Source organism: Struthio camelus, chromosome 15 (assembly GCF_040807025.1).
Source record: "Struthio camelus isolate bStrCam1 chromosome 15, bStrCam1.hap1, whole genome shotgun sequence".
Classification (NCBI taxonomy): Eukaryota; Metazoa; Chordata; class Aves; order Struthioniformes; family Struthionidae; genus Struthio; species Struthio camelus.
Genome location: NC_090956.1, coordinates 4952356 through 4971095, shown reverse-complemented (window position 1 = coordinate 4971095; position 18740 = coordinate 4952356). Strand labels below are relative to the sequence as shown.

At 54.3% G+C, this 18740-nt stretch overlaps 1 protein-coding gene across 9 annotated transcripts in view; it reads right to left on the bottom strand.

Annotated features, from left to right (window-relative positions):
* The window catches only part of TNRC18 (trinucleotide repeat containing 18), a 60972-nt gene that overhangs the window by 18268 nt on the left and 23964 nt on the right, over positions 1–18740 (bottom strand). For 4 of the 9 annotated variants that reach the window (XM_068908956.1, XM_068908947.1, XM_068908954.1 and 1 more), the window contains exons 4-15: positions 15536–15638; positions 14868–15073; positions 14513–14659; positions 13446–13630; positions 12378–12801; positions 10914–11861; positions 10100–10275; positions 9024–9160; positions 8444–8572; positions 6360–6534; positions 4930–5293; positions 1558–1854 (exon numbers count right to left, since the gene is read on the bottom strand). In XM_068908956.1, coding sequence (XP_068765057.1) covers positions 1558–1854; positions 4930–5293; positions 6360–6534; positions 8444–8572; positions 9024–9160; positions 10100–10275; positions 10914–11861; positions 12378–12801; positions 13446–13630; positions 14513–14659; positions 14868–15073; positions 15536–15638 — 3291 coding nt within the window. The remainder of the gene's footprint in view (positions 1–1557; positions 1855–4929; positions 5294–6359; positions 6535–8443; positions 8573–9023; positions 9161–10099; positions 10276–10913; positions 11862–12377; positions 12802–13445; positions 13631–14512; positions 14660–14867; positions 15074–15535; positions 15639–18740) is intronic. The other 5 variants (XM_068908949.1, XM_068908948.1, XM_068908952.1 and 2 more) reach the window with 5 other exon arrangements.

Below are 18740 nucleotides of genomic sequence, written 5' to 3'. Positions count from 1 at the left end.
AAAAAAAACCAAACCAGAAAAAAACTATCCTGTCCCATCTTGTATTAACAGCTGTCTGAGCAGTGCGAAACGCTACAAGGCTGTCGCTGTGCTACATCCAGATCTGCCATGTAACTTAAACGATAACAACTGGGGATGCTCTCGCTTAGCATTCAGCCCAGACGAGCTACCTTCTTGCGGGAGCCGAGCGCTCATTAAAATGACCTTTCCCCACAATTATTATTTAATGAGTGCGCTCTAAAACAGAAACCCCTTGTGCCTCTGGAGGAAAAAGTCTCAAATAATCTCTTTTCCCACTGAAGTACTAATGACAGGCTGATAAAAAAAGAAAAAGAAAAAAGAAAAAAAAGCCAAAAGGAAAAAAACTGGGGTGAAGGTGGGGGAGGGAAGGCACCGAGTCAAATTTAATGCAGTAATTGCCACATCCTTGAACACTGTGGGTTACGTAGGCCTGGGCAGCTGGCAAAAAAAAAAAAAAAAAAACAAAAAAATCGCCAGCCGAAAAAGAGACTTTAAATATGCATTTCAGAGAACGAAAAAAGAAACTCTCCGGCTTTCCAATGGCGGCGACCTTGGGCTCAGCACCCTCGCGGGGGCGCGGGAAGGACCGAGCACCCTCCCGGGGCACCTGCCCGCCTCCAGCGAGCCGGCCGAGAGCGGAAGCAAATCGGAAAGGAGGAAGCGGGGGGGGGGGGGGGGGGGGAGAAGGGATGAACAAAATAAAAAACAAAATTAAGAGAGCGAAGGTGAGGGGGAGAGAGAGGCCTAGGCTTTAATCTTGACAAAGGCAGCGAAGGACAGTCGCTAGCAGGGATATTTGAATAATAGAGAGTACCCAAGACTAGGTTAATTCCAGTTCTACTCATGGGGAGTGGGAGCAGGAAGGGGATGCAGAGCAGGATGGAGTGAAGCGGCAACCTAATCGCCTAATAAGAGACACAGCAAGAGAGACAAGGTACACAGGTTTAGTTAAAAATGAACTCGGTATGTTTAATAAAGCTTGGTATACCAAATCGCAGTACAAACATCAAGTCACACGGCCACACGACAGTATCCCGGTATTTAAAAAAAAAAAAAAAAGGAGGGGAGGGGGGAGGAAAATAATAAAACAAAAAAAGAGCTCCTTCCAAACCTCTACAAAGGCCCATGCCAAAATAAAATAATAAAAATAAAATAAAATAATAATAATATAATGGTGGTGGTGGCAGCAAGGAAGAAAGTGAGGGGAAAAACTGAAGGGAGGAAGGGGAACAGGAAAGCAGGGGAGAGGCGGACACTAAAACCCAGTCGATATAAAAGCTCTCAAAGAGCCAGCCGGTAATAATATCACAACGATACAGGTACAAAAAGGATTAAAAAATAAAAGCCGGGCTGATAAAAGCAGGCTACGCTGCCAAGAACAAAGATGGCCGCCCTCGCTCCGACCATCAAAATGGCTGACCCGGCCCGCCAGGCCCCTGGCTCGCCCTCGCTGCCCCGGGCCCGCCCGCCCGCGCGCCGCAGACACGGGAGAGGGGCGCGCCGGGGAGGGGGTCGCGTTTGCTATAAGCTAGTAACCTTGATCGAACGAGTCCTCCGAGGAGTCGCTGAAGGAAGATCCCGCCTCGGCCTCCCGCAGCAGCAAGCAAAAGGGCTGCTTCCGGCCCGCGGCCGGCTTCGGCTTGAGAGTCCGCCCGGCCGAGAGCCCGCGCGGGGCCGCCTTGAGGCCGCCGGCCGCCTTGCCGCCCTTCCTGGCCGCCGCGCTGTAGAGGCCGGGCGGCCTGGGCTTGGAGCCGGACGGGGACTGCGCCGGCCATTCGTCCCTCAGCGATCCCTCCTCCTCCTCCTCCTCCTCCTCCTCCTCCGAGTCCGTATCTGCGGTCAGAGCGGGGGAAGAGCGTTAAAGCAGCCAACGGGGGCGGTTTTTTGGGGGGGTGCTTCGGGGCTGTTTGGCTGCGGGGCGGCTTTACACCGGGGGCGGGCAGGCGGCTGAGTGGGGCCGCGCGCCGCCGGCGTCCCCCCCTGCGGCACGGGAGCAACCGGAAAATACAGAAATGTGTGTTTCCCGGGGCTCTGCCAACAGCCTTCTTTCGGTCAGAAATAAACACTCTCCACCTAGGCCAGACAACTGCCGTCCTTCCTCGTTTTGAGGTGGGATTCCAGGGGTGTTTGAGGCTTAAGAATGGAAAACTGAGGTGGGAGTTGCCGTTAGGAACCTGGCCATCAAAAGCGTAGCGATGCCAACAGCTGGGCCATCGATCTGAGTCACTCTTAACTTTAGTTACGCTAAAACACGCTGACCTAAACCGCCTTTTATGTGCGAATCGCTCTCCCGAAGGGTTTTTGTCACCGGCAGCCTGACGAGCGCGAGGGTAGCACGGAGGACGTCCGCTCCGCAGGCAACGCGTCAAACTCTGAACAAACTGCCCTGCTCTTTGTCGGGAGTGAGGCCTTCGATGGGTGCAATAAAGAAAGGGACACCAAAAAGGAGCAGAGACCAAGTCGTTCCTCGGTCCGTGAGCCGAGGATTTCCTAAGCTCACAATCCCCACGGGCGCTGAGAAGTTATCCAGTGGTTCCCTCCCGAGTCGGAGGAGTGGAACAAGAAGTATATGGTACCCATGGATGCAGTCAAAGCGGGCATGAACTGTGACATCCCAGCTCATGAACGCATCGTTAACGCCGCAGGGCTACGGATGTTACGGCATGGCGGCTTGTGAGCAGCAGCAGATGCTCTCTAATATCAGCCCTGGTCAGGCATTGCTCTTCCGCTTCTCTCGCACTGGTTTTGGAAAGGGAGGAACAAGCGGTGGCAGTTTAGGAGGCCCAAAGCCCAAATCCACAAAGGACTTCAGGAATTTAACTTCTGTTAAAATCAGTGGGAATCACTCAGCCTGCTCCTTGGATCTATGCCCAAGATTTTCAGGACTCCAGCTAAAAAGTCATGAGGTTAGGATGAGGTGGAAGGATTTGGCACTAGTCCCATTTCTCCTCCTTCACAGGAAGAAACCTACCAGCCATGGAGATGCTGCCATATGCTCGACCTGCCCTCCCAAATGCATCATGCTTGGGTGACCAAATGACTGGCTAAAGCCCTTCGTTTGCTTGAACCTGTACACAGCTGAAAGATCCGGGACCAATGCTGAGGCATTTCACAGATTAAGTTCCTCAGTAATGGTTATCTTCCTGCACCAATTCCTGCATTGAGGGGCACATTCCTGCACTGCTCATCTACAGGGAGACTTGTTGGAGGGTCGGTGAGGTTCAGGCAATGGCTCCTTTAGATCTGGGAGGCAGTTTTTGGTCTTGAAACCACAACACCAACTGCAAGCGCACTGCAAAAACTCTCTGCCAAGAGCCAAGGCTTCCAGCCGCAACGCTGGCTTGTGCCTCCTCCCCGCCCACGGCCCTGCTCCCCTCCCCAGAAGCTCCAGAGCTCCCAGTTTAGGAGCCACAGGGCTGTTCCTGGATGAGAAACACATTCAAGAGCAGAACAGATGAGTGGTTTGTACATCACCGCCAGCCAAAGGCTAAGCGCTGTGTTCAAGTCCAGTGGACACAATGGCTCTTATTTTGCCAAGTAAATGGCTAATTTCACGCCAAACATTTGTTCAGTTGGAAAATCACTAGCTCATCATCCTCCCCATTAGTGAAGTTTCTAAACTGGTGTTGCACGGGGACATACATTTGTTATACTCACAAAAACCCCATAAGTGATTCAACAAGGGACTTATGTAGCTGCAAGCAAAGGAAAAGATACGGATTTAAGTGAGCTAAGACAATTAAACAACCAAGCTTCAGATCATAAACTCCAAGTCCCTAACACACTCTCTGCCCCATCTTCTGCCTGAATCATTAAAGACTACGTCAATCTGTTTCTCCTAGCATCCTCTTTGCTCTCCCAGGGATGAAGGGCAGCACGCACAGCACATTTACATGCTACTGTTTCAGCAGACGCTCCTCTCCACTGTCCCAATAACAGCATCTCCTCGTCACCCCAAGTCATGAGCTCTGGAAACAGGTCGCCCATGGCAGGGCTACCCCAGGCACACTCAGACTGTCAGCCAATGAGGGCCACACTGGGACAGCAAGCACCAAAGGACATTCCCCATAGTGCTAAATACATTTAGCACCTGACACCGAGAAGGCTCCTACCACAGACGGATACCATAATGTAATGGCATCCTTCTCATATCACAAGTCGACTGCTTGGTCCTACCACCTTCCCAACATTATCTGCCATTCGGATTTTTCCTTCCTTAATAGGGGTCGCTAACTTGCTTGGTTCTCATACCCAAGATCCTCCACCTCGGGTGCACTCGGGGTTCAGAAGGGAGGACTATGGCAGTCAGTACACAAGATGCTGGGGTGGAGACGAACCCCAGTGAGACAGATGGGAAGGCTAAGCATAGCCAGCTAGAAATCAAGCCATAGGAAGCCAAAGCCAGACACCGAAGAAGGGCAGGAGCATGCTTGCAAATATCAGTGTTTCCTGGCAGGCTTTGTCTTCTCTAGCTGCCTCCACCGCATGATCCTAAGGCTATTCCTACCCAAGGCATTAAGGACCTTGAAAATCAACTACTAACCACCTCCTGGAGCAGAGGCTCCAAGTTCTCCTCTGGCAGGTAGATGGAGAGTGTTTACTCCCACTGAAAGCAAGGACATGGGTCAACTTCATTTTGACAACATTTTTCCTCACTGACAGTACAACACTGGCCAGGAAGAGACATGCTAATGTCAGCTATCTCTTGGGCAGTGATTTGTGTGGACCCTGGGCAACACAGACTCTCCCAAAAGACACGCCAGCATTGATTAGTCAGGGAGGAGATCCTTTTGTCACACGGCAAAACCAGACCCCATCTCAAGACCCCTTCCAAGGGGCCAGAAACCCCTGCCACAAGCCCCCACGACAGATCGCGCCACAAGAAGAGATAAACGAGGGGTTACTTACTATAAGAGTAGCTGCTAACTTCAGATATTGCTGGTGAATGGGAAACCTTGAGCTGATTTTTGACTTTTAACCCCACCTCCATCTTCTTCATTTTGGCAGCCACTTTGTTTTTACCTTCCTTGGCGGTTTTCAGCGACAGGCCCAGGTTCTTGGCCAGGCTCTTCTTCTCCTCCTTGCTCGGCAGAGCCTCATGGGGTGGGAGGTACCTGCCACCACCTCCGCTCGTTTTCGGCTTCCCTCCAGAGCTGTCGGCAAACTTGAAGGGGGATTTGAGCTTGTCTTGTTTGGTGAGCGACAGGGCCTTGTCAAGCTTGCTGGCCAGCTGCTCCTGATCCGATGGCACCTTCTTCTTCTTGAGCTTTAACTGCCAAGAGGAACGGAAGGGACAGTGGTGAATACAGAGCAGATATTGTGGCAGACCCTACGGATTTTACAAGCTCTGATTTCAGCCTCTCATGCACGCCAATTAATAAGGCCTTGAAAGGAAGGACTTAACCCCCGGGCTGCCATAGCCAGCCAAGGCACTGGGGAGGAAGAGAAAGGAGATGCCAGCGAGCAGTGCAGCTTCACCCCTGTCGAGCATTACAAGATTAACTTAGAAAAATTGAGTTTTCTTCCAAAAGAAACATAACCACGGAACAACATGTTCTTGAGGGATTTTTTTCTCATCACCTTCTGGATTTTAGGATATGTTTGGGCCAGTTTTGCAAGTTTTTCTCTAACTCATAAGGATTAAAAGTCTTTTTTACCCCAAAACCCCAACCAAATAAATAAAGATTTCCACATAATCAACCAGCTCCAGAGGCTGGATGCCAAAAAGAGTCAAATATGTCTCAGCAAGGGCATCAGGACCACTGCATTATACACAGGGCTGTTACACTCTCTCGTTTTTTCTTGATCCTTCAATAATGCAAATACACTTTACATGCGCTACAACTAGTTAACAGCAGCTCTAACACAACACTTTGCCCGTACGAATCTGAGATTTCATCATTAGCTTTAAAGGTCTGGTAAATATCTCGTAGCTTTGACAGCAGCAGAAGAAAACCCTACATGTAAAACAGCATGGCTGCAGTCCCTTTCCTCCCTCACCTTGGGAAGTCAGTCCCACTCTGCTGTCTCCACAGTCAAAGGAGTAAGGCAAGCACTGCTCTGGATTCGCATCACTGCGATGCTCTGGCTGGCCTGAAGGTATTTGCCTCTCTCTGTTGCCTACCAAAGAGGTCCAACCTCTGTAAGCCAACGCTAGCCTTTGCACGCACCCTTCCACAGCACGGAGAGCTCTCCCACAAGGAGCTTCCAGACACATGTGGACTGAGAGCAGAGGCTCCAAGGTCTGGAGAAGTTATCCAGTGCAATTCAACACCAGCAAAGCAGGAAAGAGATGTGCTTTCCGCCCACAGCTCTGCATCCCCCATTAGGGCACTGACCTCGTTTGAGAAGCTGGGAGCCGCATCGTGCTCTTCCCAGCTCTGGTTTCTCCCTTTCATCTTGCCACCGCTGCTCTCCACATCGTCATCCTCCTCCGGGAGGGCCCCTTTGTGCCTCTTCTTCATGCCCTCACCAGTCTCAGAGTCTTCAGAGAGCAACAAAGACTTGCTCAGTCTGCAAGCCAAGCACAGGATGGGTCAAGATGGGGGACTTTCCTTCCTGTGATCCCCACCAAGCTCAAAAGTGAGGCTAAATGCCTCCTAGGGTAGCAGGGATCCTCAAGGGGAGCCAAGTCCACTGTGGAGTAACAGCCGTTTGGACAAGCTGAGGGTCTGACCCTTGTTTTCCACTGAATAAGAGAGCCAACGAGCCCTTCTTTTGCACACTCAGCTATCAGCATAGACGAGGTTAGCTGAAATCAGAGACCTGCAAAGCGGCCTCTGAAAGGAAGCAGTGGGCATGTTGAGAAAAAGCCACCGAAAAATGCCCGATTCGGTACAGAGCAGCGGGGGGAAGAACAGACAGCCGAGCTGACCCTGTAGGTCTTTTTCCACCTCTGCCCTCATGGACTGCCTAGGTGCAGAGGGAGATTCTTGGGTCCCAGGGAGGTGCCGCACCACCTGGACTCTTGCTCTGGTTGCTCGGGCGTAAGCAAGGAGGTGGTAATCCCGTGGAGCTGAAAGGAACCAGCACACAGGGCGGCTGGGAGGAGACAAGGGCACTGGGGGGACTGGCTCGCGCAAAGGGCAGAAATCTGCCTTACGAGCCTGACTCCTCTGTAAGAGATGTTTGCGGTCTGCATCTTCAGTCTCTCTCCAGGATTTAGGGGGAAAGGAGAGGGTAAATAAATAAAAAATAAAAAAAATAAAGTAGGTGAGACTAGAAGCACGTTTTTCGCTGCTCCCGAGCAGTGTCCAGCAACTAGCTGATGAATTAACACCTCAAGACCTCTACCAAGCCTCCATTAAATGCTTTCGTATGCCACTTCCTTCATGCTAAGCCTGCTGGCCCAGGTCAGACCACCACCATGAAGCTGCTGACAAAGGGCAGCCTCCTCAGCTTCCAAGCATATCCCCTCCCCTCCATCCTCTCTGCTGACCTCCGCAGACAGTTGAACCAACAACTCAGGTCCTTGATGCTGACTGAGGGTGCATCTCCGTCTCCTACACCAGGTTGTTCTAGCGTTCCCACCACATGGGGACAGGCACACACAACACAAGCACACACATATGCACAACTCCAGCCACCTCTCAACGCCTCCAGCCTTTCCAGGCACTCAAATCAGAGAAGCAAAATAAAGAGCCACCAAGAGGACAGATTTTCAGAAGCATGTGGTCAGTGGGAGCTGGGGACCTGAATCTAATTTGTGGTCTTGAAAGGACATTTGCAAAAACATGTAACACACAGGGAGGCAGCTTGAAGGTGCCTTCCCTTTGGAGAGACTTGGTCATCTACAGATTGTTACAGGGCCAACTGTGTTGTGATCCAGGCACCCAAACAAGAGCAGTTGGACTTGCAGAAAAGAAAAAAGCAGAAGAGAGAATGATCTAGACTCTTGAAAAAGAGCGATCAGGCCGAGCCAGCTCCCACTGATTAAGGGAAAAGACGACAGCAGAAACACAGCAGAAAGGCCCTAAAAACTAGTTAACCTGAAACAGCCCTGTCCTTCCAATTTGTGTCATCAGCTTCCTTGCAATTAGCCTTACAGTGCCCACATGCACCATCTGCTCTCCCGAACGCACACCAAGACACGCTCCCTGACACCAAGAGCTCACCTGAAGGTCCCTGCCCAGCTGGACGCTCCACAAAACCTCAGCGCTGCTCAACTCAGCCTGCCCTACCTGCGCCCAACACCAAAGACATGTGCTCTACCAGTGGGGAGGGAGGAGGCTGGCACCATATTCCCACTGCAAGGACACACTCAAGTTAAATACACACGCTTCCACAACATCACGGCCGCCAGGGACCGGCCTGCCAACACAACGCCACGGTGGGCCCCCACTGTATCCGAGTTGCTCTCCCCAAGCAGGACCCTGTGCAGCGACCCTACCATTTTCCCATCTTCCCCAAATTCCAGCCTTACTTTCCACTCTTGCTGTCACTCTTCCCTCTCTCCTTAATGGGCGACAGAGCGCTTGATCCAAGTTTCCTCTTCCTGGGCCTTCCAGGGCCTCTTCTTGCCAAGCTTCTACTTTTCTCGTCATGCTTTTCCCTTTAAAAAAACCACACGCTTCACTGTTAACCAAGGCAACAAAAAAAAGCAAAGAAAAAAAAAACAAAATAAAACGTTGCAACCAAAAAGCAAAACAAACAGGAAAAAAAAAATAAGGCAAATAAATCCAAAAGGAAGAAAAAGGGGAAAAAATTAAAAGAAAGCAAGCAAGAACGGGAGCCAACCCGGAACCTTCGCCTGTCACCAAACTGCTAAACTGAGCTGCTGAAGCCAAGGTTGTCTCTAATATGGTCTCCCAGCTGCATTCACCAGTCATCAGGTTGTCGAGTCACATAGCCTAGGAGTGTGTTGCGCAAAGCTCTGGCGGGCCATACCAGGAGGAGAGGAGAGAGACAGGGATGGATGGAGGGCTGGTTTCTCTCCTGGATCGAGAGGAAGTGAAAGTGCCCGGCTGGAAAGAAAAAGACCACGCAAACGGCCTGCAACTTACTCAGAGTCCCTGCGCCGTTGCAGCTTCACTAGCTCCCGCTGCTTCTCCTTGTACCGCCGCTGCAGCTCTGCCAGCCTCATCCTGTAGTCCAGCTCCATTGCGTCCATATTCTCGATGGCTGATTTGATGGAGTACATCTGGGGTGGGGAGGCAAGACAGGCACAGAGGGTCAAGGCATGTCCAGGCCCCTGCTTAGATAAGGGTGGTGTATGCAAGGGTGCTCCTGCCCTTGAAAAGGCCTGGCGGATGGGCTCCAACTCTGCACACGTATACGGAGGACACAGGCCTGCTCCTGGACAGTTACAACCAGCAAATCTGGGGAACGGCTGGGTCAGGGACGGCAGCACGGAGCATTGGGCGGTAAAGATAGGGAGTTAGCAAGGCATGGATGAAGTAGCATGTAAAGCTTCACCTTCATCTTGTGGCTCTGATGCAAACCGGGCAGGGAAATCCCTCCACGCTTGCAGTGGAGCAGAGTACCCTTGCCCGTATCAAGCACAGCCCTAGAGTACTACTCGAGCAAAACCGGGCAAGCAAAGATGTTCTGTGGCTTAAGGATAGGAGAGTATCAGCTTTGAGGGTGAACAATTCTGGGAAGTGACTTGCAGAATAAAATTAATGCATGAAGCCTATTCTCCCTTACTTAAAAACTCAGATCAAAATATTGTCTTGGAACCTTTATTTGCTGGCTACAAAAGAATTTGCCAGCCTCTCCCTATGGAGAAGAAATGAGAATTAAAAACAAGGAAAAAAACCCTCCCGCCCCTATCTTTATTTATCCCCTCTGCTGAAGCAGTAACATATGAGTTCCTGCTGGCTTTGTATTACAAACACCACTTCTAGGGCTGCAGTGGGTCCTGCTGAGATCAATGGTGTTGATTCGCAAGCAAAGGAGGAAGCAAAATCACACTACATTGACTCCTGCTCAGCTGCAAATGCAGAGGGAAGCAACGTCTCGCTTTGCCAAAAGCGAAAGGGCAGCACAAGCCGGGCGGTAAACTGCGGCTGGAAGGGTGAGCTGCAGTGAGCAGATGCACCGCAGCTTTTCAAGCTCAGTCACAGGAAGAGCTACTTACAGGTTCATCTTTCTTCTGCATCCAGCTGTACTTTTTGTTAGGATTCAGCTCTCGAGGCAGCCGGATGGTTTTCAGACTTTCCATAAAGGGGGTGGAAAGTACTTCCATGAGCATGTGGGTGCTGGCAGCCAGTAAACTCTCCAGTGTTGGCCGGACAGGGAAACTCTCTGGACCTGCTAGGAAGGACAGAAAAAAGGCTATAGAGGTTCAGCCTCCAAGACTGCCTCTCCAGGGGGCACAAGGAGAGGTTGACAACTCTTTCTGGGCCACGGCAGCTCAGCTAGCCTCCCTGCTGCTTTTGAGGCCCGCCCGAGATCTCCCCTTGTGTCCAGACATGGGGCAACTGGCAGATCCCCCAGCGTCCTGCGTCGGGAAGTTACTGGAAGGTGAGATCTTTTCAGGATCTGCCAAGCTCTTATTGGAAAGCATCATCTGGAGCTACTGGGACCTCTTGTGCCAAACCCCGACAGACTCTGGACTCAGTGCCTGCCAGAAGGGTGTTAACCTGGCAGAACTAGACAAGTGGGCCTTCGTTTCCGCTCTGCATACCACAAACTGTCTAGACATGGAGAGGGCCTTCGGAAGGGGAAAGCAGTCCAGAAGCCACACACATCTCAACCTACTGCAGTAAACACCCTGCTCCAACCCTATCCAAAGCATAGCTACTCTTGCAGTTCAGCGCATTGCTCCTGGCTGCCTGGCTGAGGTTGCAAGATACCCCGGCTGTGCCTCTGCTCCTCTGCCCACTTAGAGAGGGCACTTCGGGAGACCAAACTTAGCCCAAGGCTGGCCGGACTGCACATTCACAACTTACTCTGCCTTTCTTGCTTCCGCTTCTCCAGCTCCATCTCCGCAATTTCACTCAGCAAAGTGATCCCTTGCAGGAAGGAGTGCTCCAAGGCCTGGTCAGGTAACACCTCCATCTTCACCTGGGACGGAGTGACACTGGCAGTAGCCAGCAAGGAACAAGCCTGAGGCATCTCTGTGGCAGCCACCAAAGCGTTCATCCCAGCCAGCGGGTCACCCGGCTTGATGTCCAGAGCCGGGATTTTGCAAGAGATCGCCTCATCTGTGTAGGAAGGGATCTCTGGCCCCTGCTCCCCCTCCTCGGGGGGTAGGCTGGGAAACTCCCTCCCCAGGGGCACATCACTGCTCTGCAGATCCATGGCTACAGAGGCCTCCTCCCGCTGGGGTGTCAAGTCCATCTCGGGTGGCTCGCTCTCCGCGTGCACGAGCGAGCTGTCATAGTCCATGTGCATGGAGCAGGTTTCTGCTCCACTTCCAGCCTCTGCCTGGGCCTCTGCTTCTGCAGGGCAGGCCACAACCTGGTAAGGGGGCGGGCAGCTTTGGAGCTCTTCCTGGTCCTGCTCCATAGCACCCAGGGCTTCACCTTGATGCAACAGGAGATTACAATTGTCCACGTTCTGCACTGGGACGTTTGTGGAGGTGGCAATGTTCAGAGCCCCCATGTCCTGCTCACACATGTCTTCTTGGCTTTCCTCCATCTGCACCTCTGATTTCACCCTCTCTTCCAAGGACTCCTCTTCTGCTGCTGCTTGGATGGGCTCTAGCATTTTGGACGGAGACAGGTGGATGGGCTTGACCTCAGGAGAAAGTTCCATGTGCTCAGAGCCTTCGGCAGGCAGCGGGACGTCAGGAGCCAGGCCATCCGCATCAGATGCTGCGGTGGGCTGGAGGAGGTAGGGATAGTGTCTTCCGAAGGAGGGAGGCAGGGACTGGAATGGGTATCCCGGGGGAATCTCTGCAAGACATAGAAGGGACAGGCTGTGTAATGGCTGGGTCTCCAAGGCACCTTCTCTCACTAAGGCACAGGGATGGCTTCCCTTTGATTCTGTCATCTCTCAACTCTTCCCCTTCTCAAGTAGCACCTGCTTTGAGCACCTCTCTTGTGGTCCAGATGCCGCCCTCTTCCTCAGGCAGCAGCACCTAAGAGGTCCCTTCTGCACCTTTCCAGCCCTCTCCTGTGACCAGAGGGGGATTTGCTTCCTGCATCCTTCTCCCACCGATACTTCAGCCCTGGAGGACCTGACCCAGGCTCAACCCACAGGAAGAAGAGAGTCCACGGCCTCAGGTACCCCTACGACTCAAGCATCAACCCCAGCCCACCTCACCTCCCCCCGGTCCTTGCCTCTCGCCTGCCTTTTAGAAGAGCTACACGGCTTTCTCTAGGGGAAGGGCTGGAAGCAGGAAAGAGACGAGGAGCAAAAGGGAGCCAGGCACAACACAACAGGACTCTGCCAAAGCAGGGCTCTCTTACCTGGGAACAAGGCCTGAAAGGGACCGGCAGCCTCTTTTTCCAGCTCCAGGTCTTTCTTCTCCACGGTCTCGGGTGCCTCTTCCTTTGGAGGGATGGCAGGGGCAGGGGGTGGAGAGGCAGGGGGTGGGCTGGAAGGATGAGAGCTGGGGGTGGCAGGGTAGGAGTAGGCTGGCTGCGAAGGTGGCTCCTCCATCTTTTGGATCACCTCAGCTTTGAGCACAGACACGGGTGAGGCCCTGGGAGAAAGGGGAGGTGGACTCACAGCCTTGCTGTAGGATGTGGAGGCGCTGGGAGACAGCACAGGTGGCTTTCGGTGCACCAGTCCCGGGGCAGAGGAGGAAAGGCCTGATTTGGCACCGTCCAGGCTCCGTTTCGTCACCTTCTCTTCCATGTCCACGCGCTGCTCGTTCGCCTTCAATCTCTCCTGCAGCAAGAACAGAGCAAAACTAAGCACAACAGCTCTACCTCCTCCTGGAAAGCAATGAAATGAACAACAACCAAATGAAACCAAAATACAATCTTACCAAATACAGGCTGGAATAAAACACATGCCCCCCAGTGCAACACCATTTTAAGGCATATCTGATGGAGAGGCACACCGGCCTCGAACTAACGCTTCCTATGCAGGGAGCACGCCAGGACAGAGGAGGGTTAAAACATTCAGGGTCAGGAAAGGCTGCAGGTCCAGGGCTCCAGGACCCAGGGCCACTGCTACCAGCATCAGAGATGTTTCTCTGAGCCACTGCGAGAGGTTTGTTTGGAGGTGACCAGGGATGAAACCACTCAACTAAACAGAGATGTTCCTATGGAAGGAATCAAGGCCACACTGCTGTTGGGCAGTTCCTGTGACTGCGCTGCTCAGTGGCGCCACATGAAACCCTTCCAAAATCTACCTGCAGCCCTGCAGGACACACCACACACCCCCGACTGCAGGGACCGGGGCTGTACTGCCCAGAGCATCCCTACCCTTGAAACACACGTGCAACACCGTCATGGCTGCTCTTCCCCATCAGACACCCCAACTTCAGGCTCATTTCACCTCCAAGCAAGGAGCTCCTGAGAACGTACCACGAGCTGGGCGCTCCTCTGGAGCTCCATGGCGTGGGCCGCTTGCTGCTGCAGGATGTACAGCTCGTGCTGCCGCAGCAGCTGCTGATGGGAGAGGAGCTGGAGCTGGTGAGCGTGCTGCAGGGAGCTCCTGGTCGGGGGGTACATGGCGGGCCACAGTGGGGGCGCCCGGTCCATCAGCTCCGCTGGGGAATGAGCAAAGGCAGAGTCAGGGAGGCACAAGGACAGGAGTGGCTGAGGGATTCGGGGGTCCCTCACTGCAAGTCTCCCTACCAGGGCGTGCGGGATGCCATACACCACGCTACAAAGAAACGCATCCAGAAACGCGGAGAGGGAAGCGCAATCTCTGTTGCCCAGCAGCCCCACTCCCACCCTCGGGAGTGGCCCTCAGGGCCACTGGGGCCTGGGGCCATCTGACTTGCTTTGCTCTCTAGGTACCCTTGGCTTCACTGTCCCAGGCTGATCCCAAGAGCAGATCCTCCTAACCAGGGACCCAAACCCTACAGGGCCCTCCAGGGGATGAGAAGCCACTGCTGAGGGCTACACATTTCCATCTCCAAAATGCACTTAACAAGAGGCTAGTTCACTCCCACCCTAGAGCTGTGGCTTCTGGTCCCCACGTGTATTTAAGTTCCTAACTAGCCACCTCCAAAGTCTGATTTCTCCACAGCTGTCAGAGCAGTCCTCAGGCAAGCGATGGCCTGCAAAACCCTTCCCTGCTTTGGCAGCAGCGTCTTCAGAAGCGATGGGACATAGTCAATGGAGACAGCACAACGTGGCTCCAAGCAGCAAGAAAACAACCCCTACACTTCCCCGCTGTGGGTCGCACCACACAACCCGTCTACCATCCTCATCTTTCATTAGGTCCATGAGCACTTTGTTGGAGGGTGAAGCAATAGGGAACCTTCCCTCTGGGATGCCAGTGCTGCCTGCTGCGAAGGCTTCACGCTCAGGCATCCTTTCGGGTCTCGTGCGTACCCAGCCTACTCAGACAGAGCCCACCTCACTCCCTGCCTCTCACCGGCATGGCACGCCATACAGGACCCAGGATCTGCTCACGTCCTTACCAAAGTGCGGCAAGTGCTCGCTGGGGATCACGACAAGCTGCCCCGATTGCGGGTCTCTGGCAAACTGGTAGGCAGAAGGGAGAGCTCCCCCCATGGCAGGGGGGAAGCCTGGAGTCATGCCCTGGTGCAGGGAAGGGTGGCCAAGTCCTGGAAGAAGAAACACTACAGTCACAACTCAAGGGGTGCAGCACAGTTCCTGCCAGTCCAGAGGTCATGTACAGTTTGCTCCAAAATACCGCCTTCCCTTTCCCCTGCAATCAGACACCAGCTTCGCTGGGCACTTAGGGATACCTCTCCCTGGACTGCATCAGCGTGGACGCCCCGCGGGCTCATCGCTCCCTCCCAGCACACTCACCGTAGGGGTGGCCGGCCAGCCACATGGAGGGGCTCCCCGTCCTGGGGAGCCAGGGGTGGGCCGCCAAGTGCGAAGCTGGGTCTGCAGACCAGCGCCCAGAGCCTGTCAAGGCCGGGCCTCCTGTCACCATGAGGTTGGAGTTCAAACCGTTCGTGGCACAGCCTGAGGGGTGTATCCGGGCAAAATCTGCCAGCTCCTTGCTCTCTCTGGACATGGGGGAGGCAAGAGAGAGAGTGAGAGATGATCTAAGTGCTACAGGTACTGCGCGGCTGGAGGAGCCCAGGGGTATGGACCAGCCTGCAGAATGAGCACGATCGCAAATCAGGGTCAGACACTCAAGGACAGCAGCGGCAGAGGGTGGTTAACATCACGGCCAGAATAAAATACCCCATCCCTCCATCTCTTTGGAAGAGGCACAGAGTTGCAGCAGCACATTAGAATCGCTCTGCTGTGGATTCGGGATCTATCTGTAACCCCGTGGTACCCCACCGAGAGCCACTGCCCACCGCAGCGCTCCTCTCCACACCAGCAAGTCTGTTGCAAGCAGCTACAGCAGGACAGGCCCAGCCCCGGCCCCTCTCCAGACAGGCCGTCCCCAAGCACAACCTGCAGCAGCCACGGCAGGCCACATGCTGCGGCCAGGGACCTTGTCCCCTGCTGACCCTCACCTGAGCAGCTTCTCCTGATCCCGCTCCAACCGCCCTGCCAGGAGGTGGCTGTCCCGGTGGCGGCTCCTCTCATCCCCACAGTCGTCCTCTGAGCGTCCGTGCCCTAAGAGACAACCCAGAGCCATGAGACGTGAGAACTAGCCTGGGAAACACTGTCCCCTTTCCTCTGAGCATGGAGACAGGGTACCCTGGGACCCAACACACCGAAAGGTCACCGTCCCAAGGCCACCTTAGGCTGAAGCCCTAAACGATAGGGCAGGACTCTATCCTTGGTACATGATCAAGATACTCTCACTAAGGAGTTTGTGGAAGCACCCAGCTGTGCGCCATTTGAGGTTCACATTTTTAAGCCTCTGAGGGACCCTCCACTCCCCAGGTCAGGCAGGTCCCCCAGGACAAGAGAGCCACCAGCCCGTGAGTAACAGGACCAACTGGACCAATCTGCCAAAGGACAGTGGTGGACTTCCCATCTCTCTCCAAAGGAGATTAGGCCCAGCTTAATCCCCACATCAAGCCATGCAGTCCTGCTGAGCACGTCTTGCAGGGGGAGATTTTAGCTCTGCATCACTAAAGAGCTTCCTTCTGGTCCTAAAAACTAGTCCACGAGCACCAGGTATGCACCGAAGCGAGGGCAAGAGTCCAAAAAGGGGACTGGATGCTCATCTGGAGAAACAGCTCACCCAGAATCCAAACCGCTTGTGTAAATACAGCCCGGCGCGGCAGCAGCCATGCCTGTGAGAGATTAGGAAACAACCTTCACAGGAGCAAAAGATGCAACATTTGCTCAGCGGCACCTTGCTGGCCTTACCAGCACACTGCTGTGGCTGCTTTCCTGCCTTTATCCAAAGTGCCACCTCCATCCCAGCTGTCTGATTTCAGATTGGCCTTTCCCTAGCTTCTTTCTTGTACGTGCAATTTTCCGCAGCTCCCAGCAGCCTCCATCCATTTTATAGTTCGCTGATATGATCCGCCTCTGAATCTCAGCCCTGCTTGCAGCAAGCTGCCGGATGGTCCAACAGGGCACAGGCGGGTCCAGGAGGAAGGTGTCCCGCTCTCCGCCGCGGCTCCTGGCGGTCCCTGCCGGAGCGCGACCCCTGCCCGGGTGATGCTCCACTCGCCGCGGGGCTCAGCGGCACCGCGCAGCCCCCCGTAACTACACCCCGGCTCTCTGGCAGCCCTTCCCTGGGCCCTTGCTCTCTCGTGCGGATAAGACTTAGCACATGGGAAAGCGCCTCGTAACCTCAAGTCCGTTCTGCTGACAGGCAGTCTTTTAGAGGGCTCCGCTGTGTATTTCCACAAACCTGGACAGCCCGTGGTTTTTGCTGTCAAGTCTCCAATTCCCTCAGCTTTTACTGTCAGAAAGAATCCAGGAATAAAACAACATCTCTCCCAGCCCCTCGCCCGTGCTCCTTACAGAGGCTTCAGGCAGAAAGCAGAGATGCTTCAAAACCTGGCACACACCTCTCCCTCCCGAAGGACTTCCCAGGGTCACCGCACTTCACCCGGACCCACGAGCACGCTGCGTGCAATGGCTGGCCCCGAGCAGCAACTCCCCGGCTCCCTGAACGATGCCACGGGCCATCTCCATCGCTCCGGTCCCCGCCGGGAGGCGCAACGGCTCCCAGCGCACCCCTGCACCCTGCAAGTGCCGGGGGCCGAACACCCCCCTGCCCCTCGCCCTGACCGCGGTGGTGCGTGTTTGAAATTCCCCTCTACCCCCTGGCCCAGGTTTCCCATTCAGAGCTCCTTTTTGTATTTATTTTCCCATTCAGAGCCCCTTTTTGTATTTATTTCCCCATTCAGAGTCCCTTTTTGTATTTATTTTCCCAATAAGCGCCTGGCCGTCTCTTTGGCGTCTGCAATTTGGAACGATCCCTCGGTTAACTTGCAACCTCCCTGCCCTCCTCGGCCCAAGGCGAGTGACCCTCCACCCGCACATGCCCCCTCCCCACTAGCTTTTTATTAGAAACATGTTATTTTATCTCAGCTCCTCCCTTGCCCACCTACATTAGCTGTAATCTGTTATTTATAGATGGGTTTATTATCTTTTTTCATCCCCCATCCACACACACACACACACACACACACTTTCTTATTCACATAATTTCTCCCTACCCCGCTAACAGGACGGTCCCTTTTCTGCACAGACCGATGATTGTCCGGACAGTGAATGATCATTTTGTCTATATATATGAACATGACGCACGGACCGCATAGAAAAATTCAATCAGTTATGCACAGAGGAAAGGCTTAGACCCGTTTCCTTGACAACCAATGCCCGGCACTAAATACTTGCATTTTACTTGCCAAATACTACAGATTAGCCAACGAAAGCCTGCTTTCTCGTTCTTAAAAGGTCTAAACATTCAAGCACCGTCCACTCAGCGCGAGCAAGCTAATGTTATTAGACGAAGATCTCCTGGCGCACAAAGGCGGGGGGCAGCGTTTGCGGGGGGCGAAAGGAGGAGAAAAGCGGGCTTGTTTTCTGTCTGAAAGCCAACTGCATCACTTAGCAACCGGCCCGGAGGCCTGCCAGAATCCAGCCCTTGTTTGCAGCCTTTTAGTTCGGCTCAGTAAATTACATTTAACGCAAGCCGGGAGGGTCTGGGCGACGGAGCGGCTGAACAAACAGCTCCCTGTGCTGCCCACGAGGTCCTCGGGCGGCTCCTGCCCGGCCGCCGGCAGGGTGATGGGAGGCGATGGGAACGGGGGCAAAAGGGGACGGGGAGAGGGGCTGCGAGCCCCGAAGAAGCCGGCTCTCGCGATCAAGGTCCGGGCACAGGGGTGGCCGACGGGGAGGCAGCCTCCGGGCCGTGCCGGAGGCTGGAAACGGCAACGAGAGGACCGTTTGGCTCGGTCCTGCTCTCGCCAGGCTGAGGGTCGCCCCGTCGTCGGCTCGGAGGAGGGTGCTGCGGGGAGAGGGGCCGGGCACGGGACGCGGGTATCCCAGGTCCCGCGATGCGGAGCGCCAAGCTCTCCGGCCGCTCGCTTTGGCATCGCTCCTGGGCACACCGGAGCCGAGCTCGCCCCGGCTCTGGGTAACCCGACACGTATCTCACCACGCAGGCTGAGCAGAGCGCCGAAACGCACACGGGAGCGCCACGACCCCCTCGCGCCAGCACCGCGGCCCACCGGCTCCTGCCCCAGCAGCCCCAGGGGGTCCACAGCCTTCGTCGCCTTGGCGGCCTCAGGTTCGCTGTCTCGG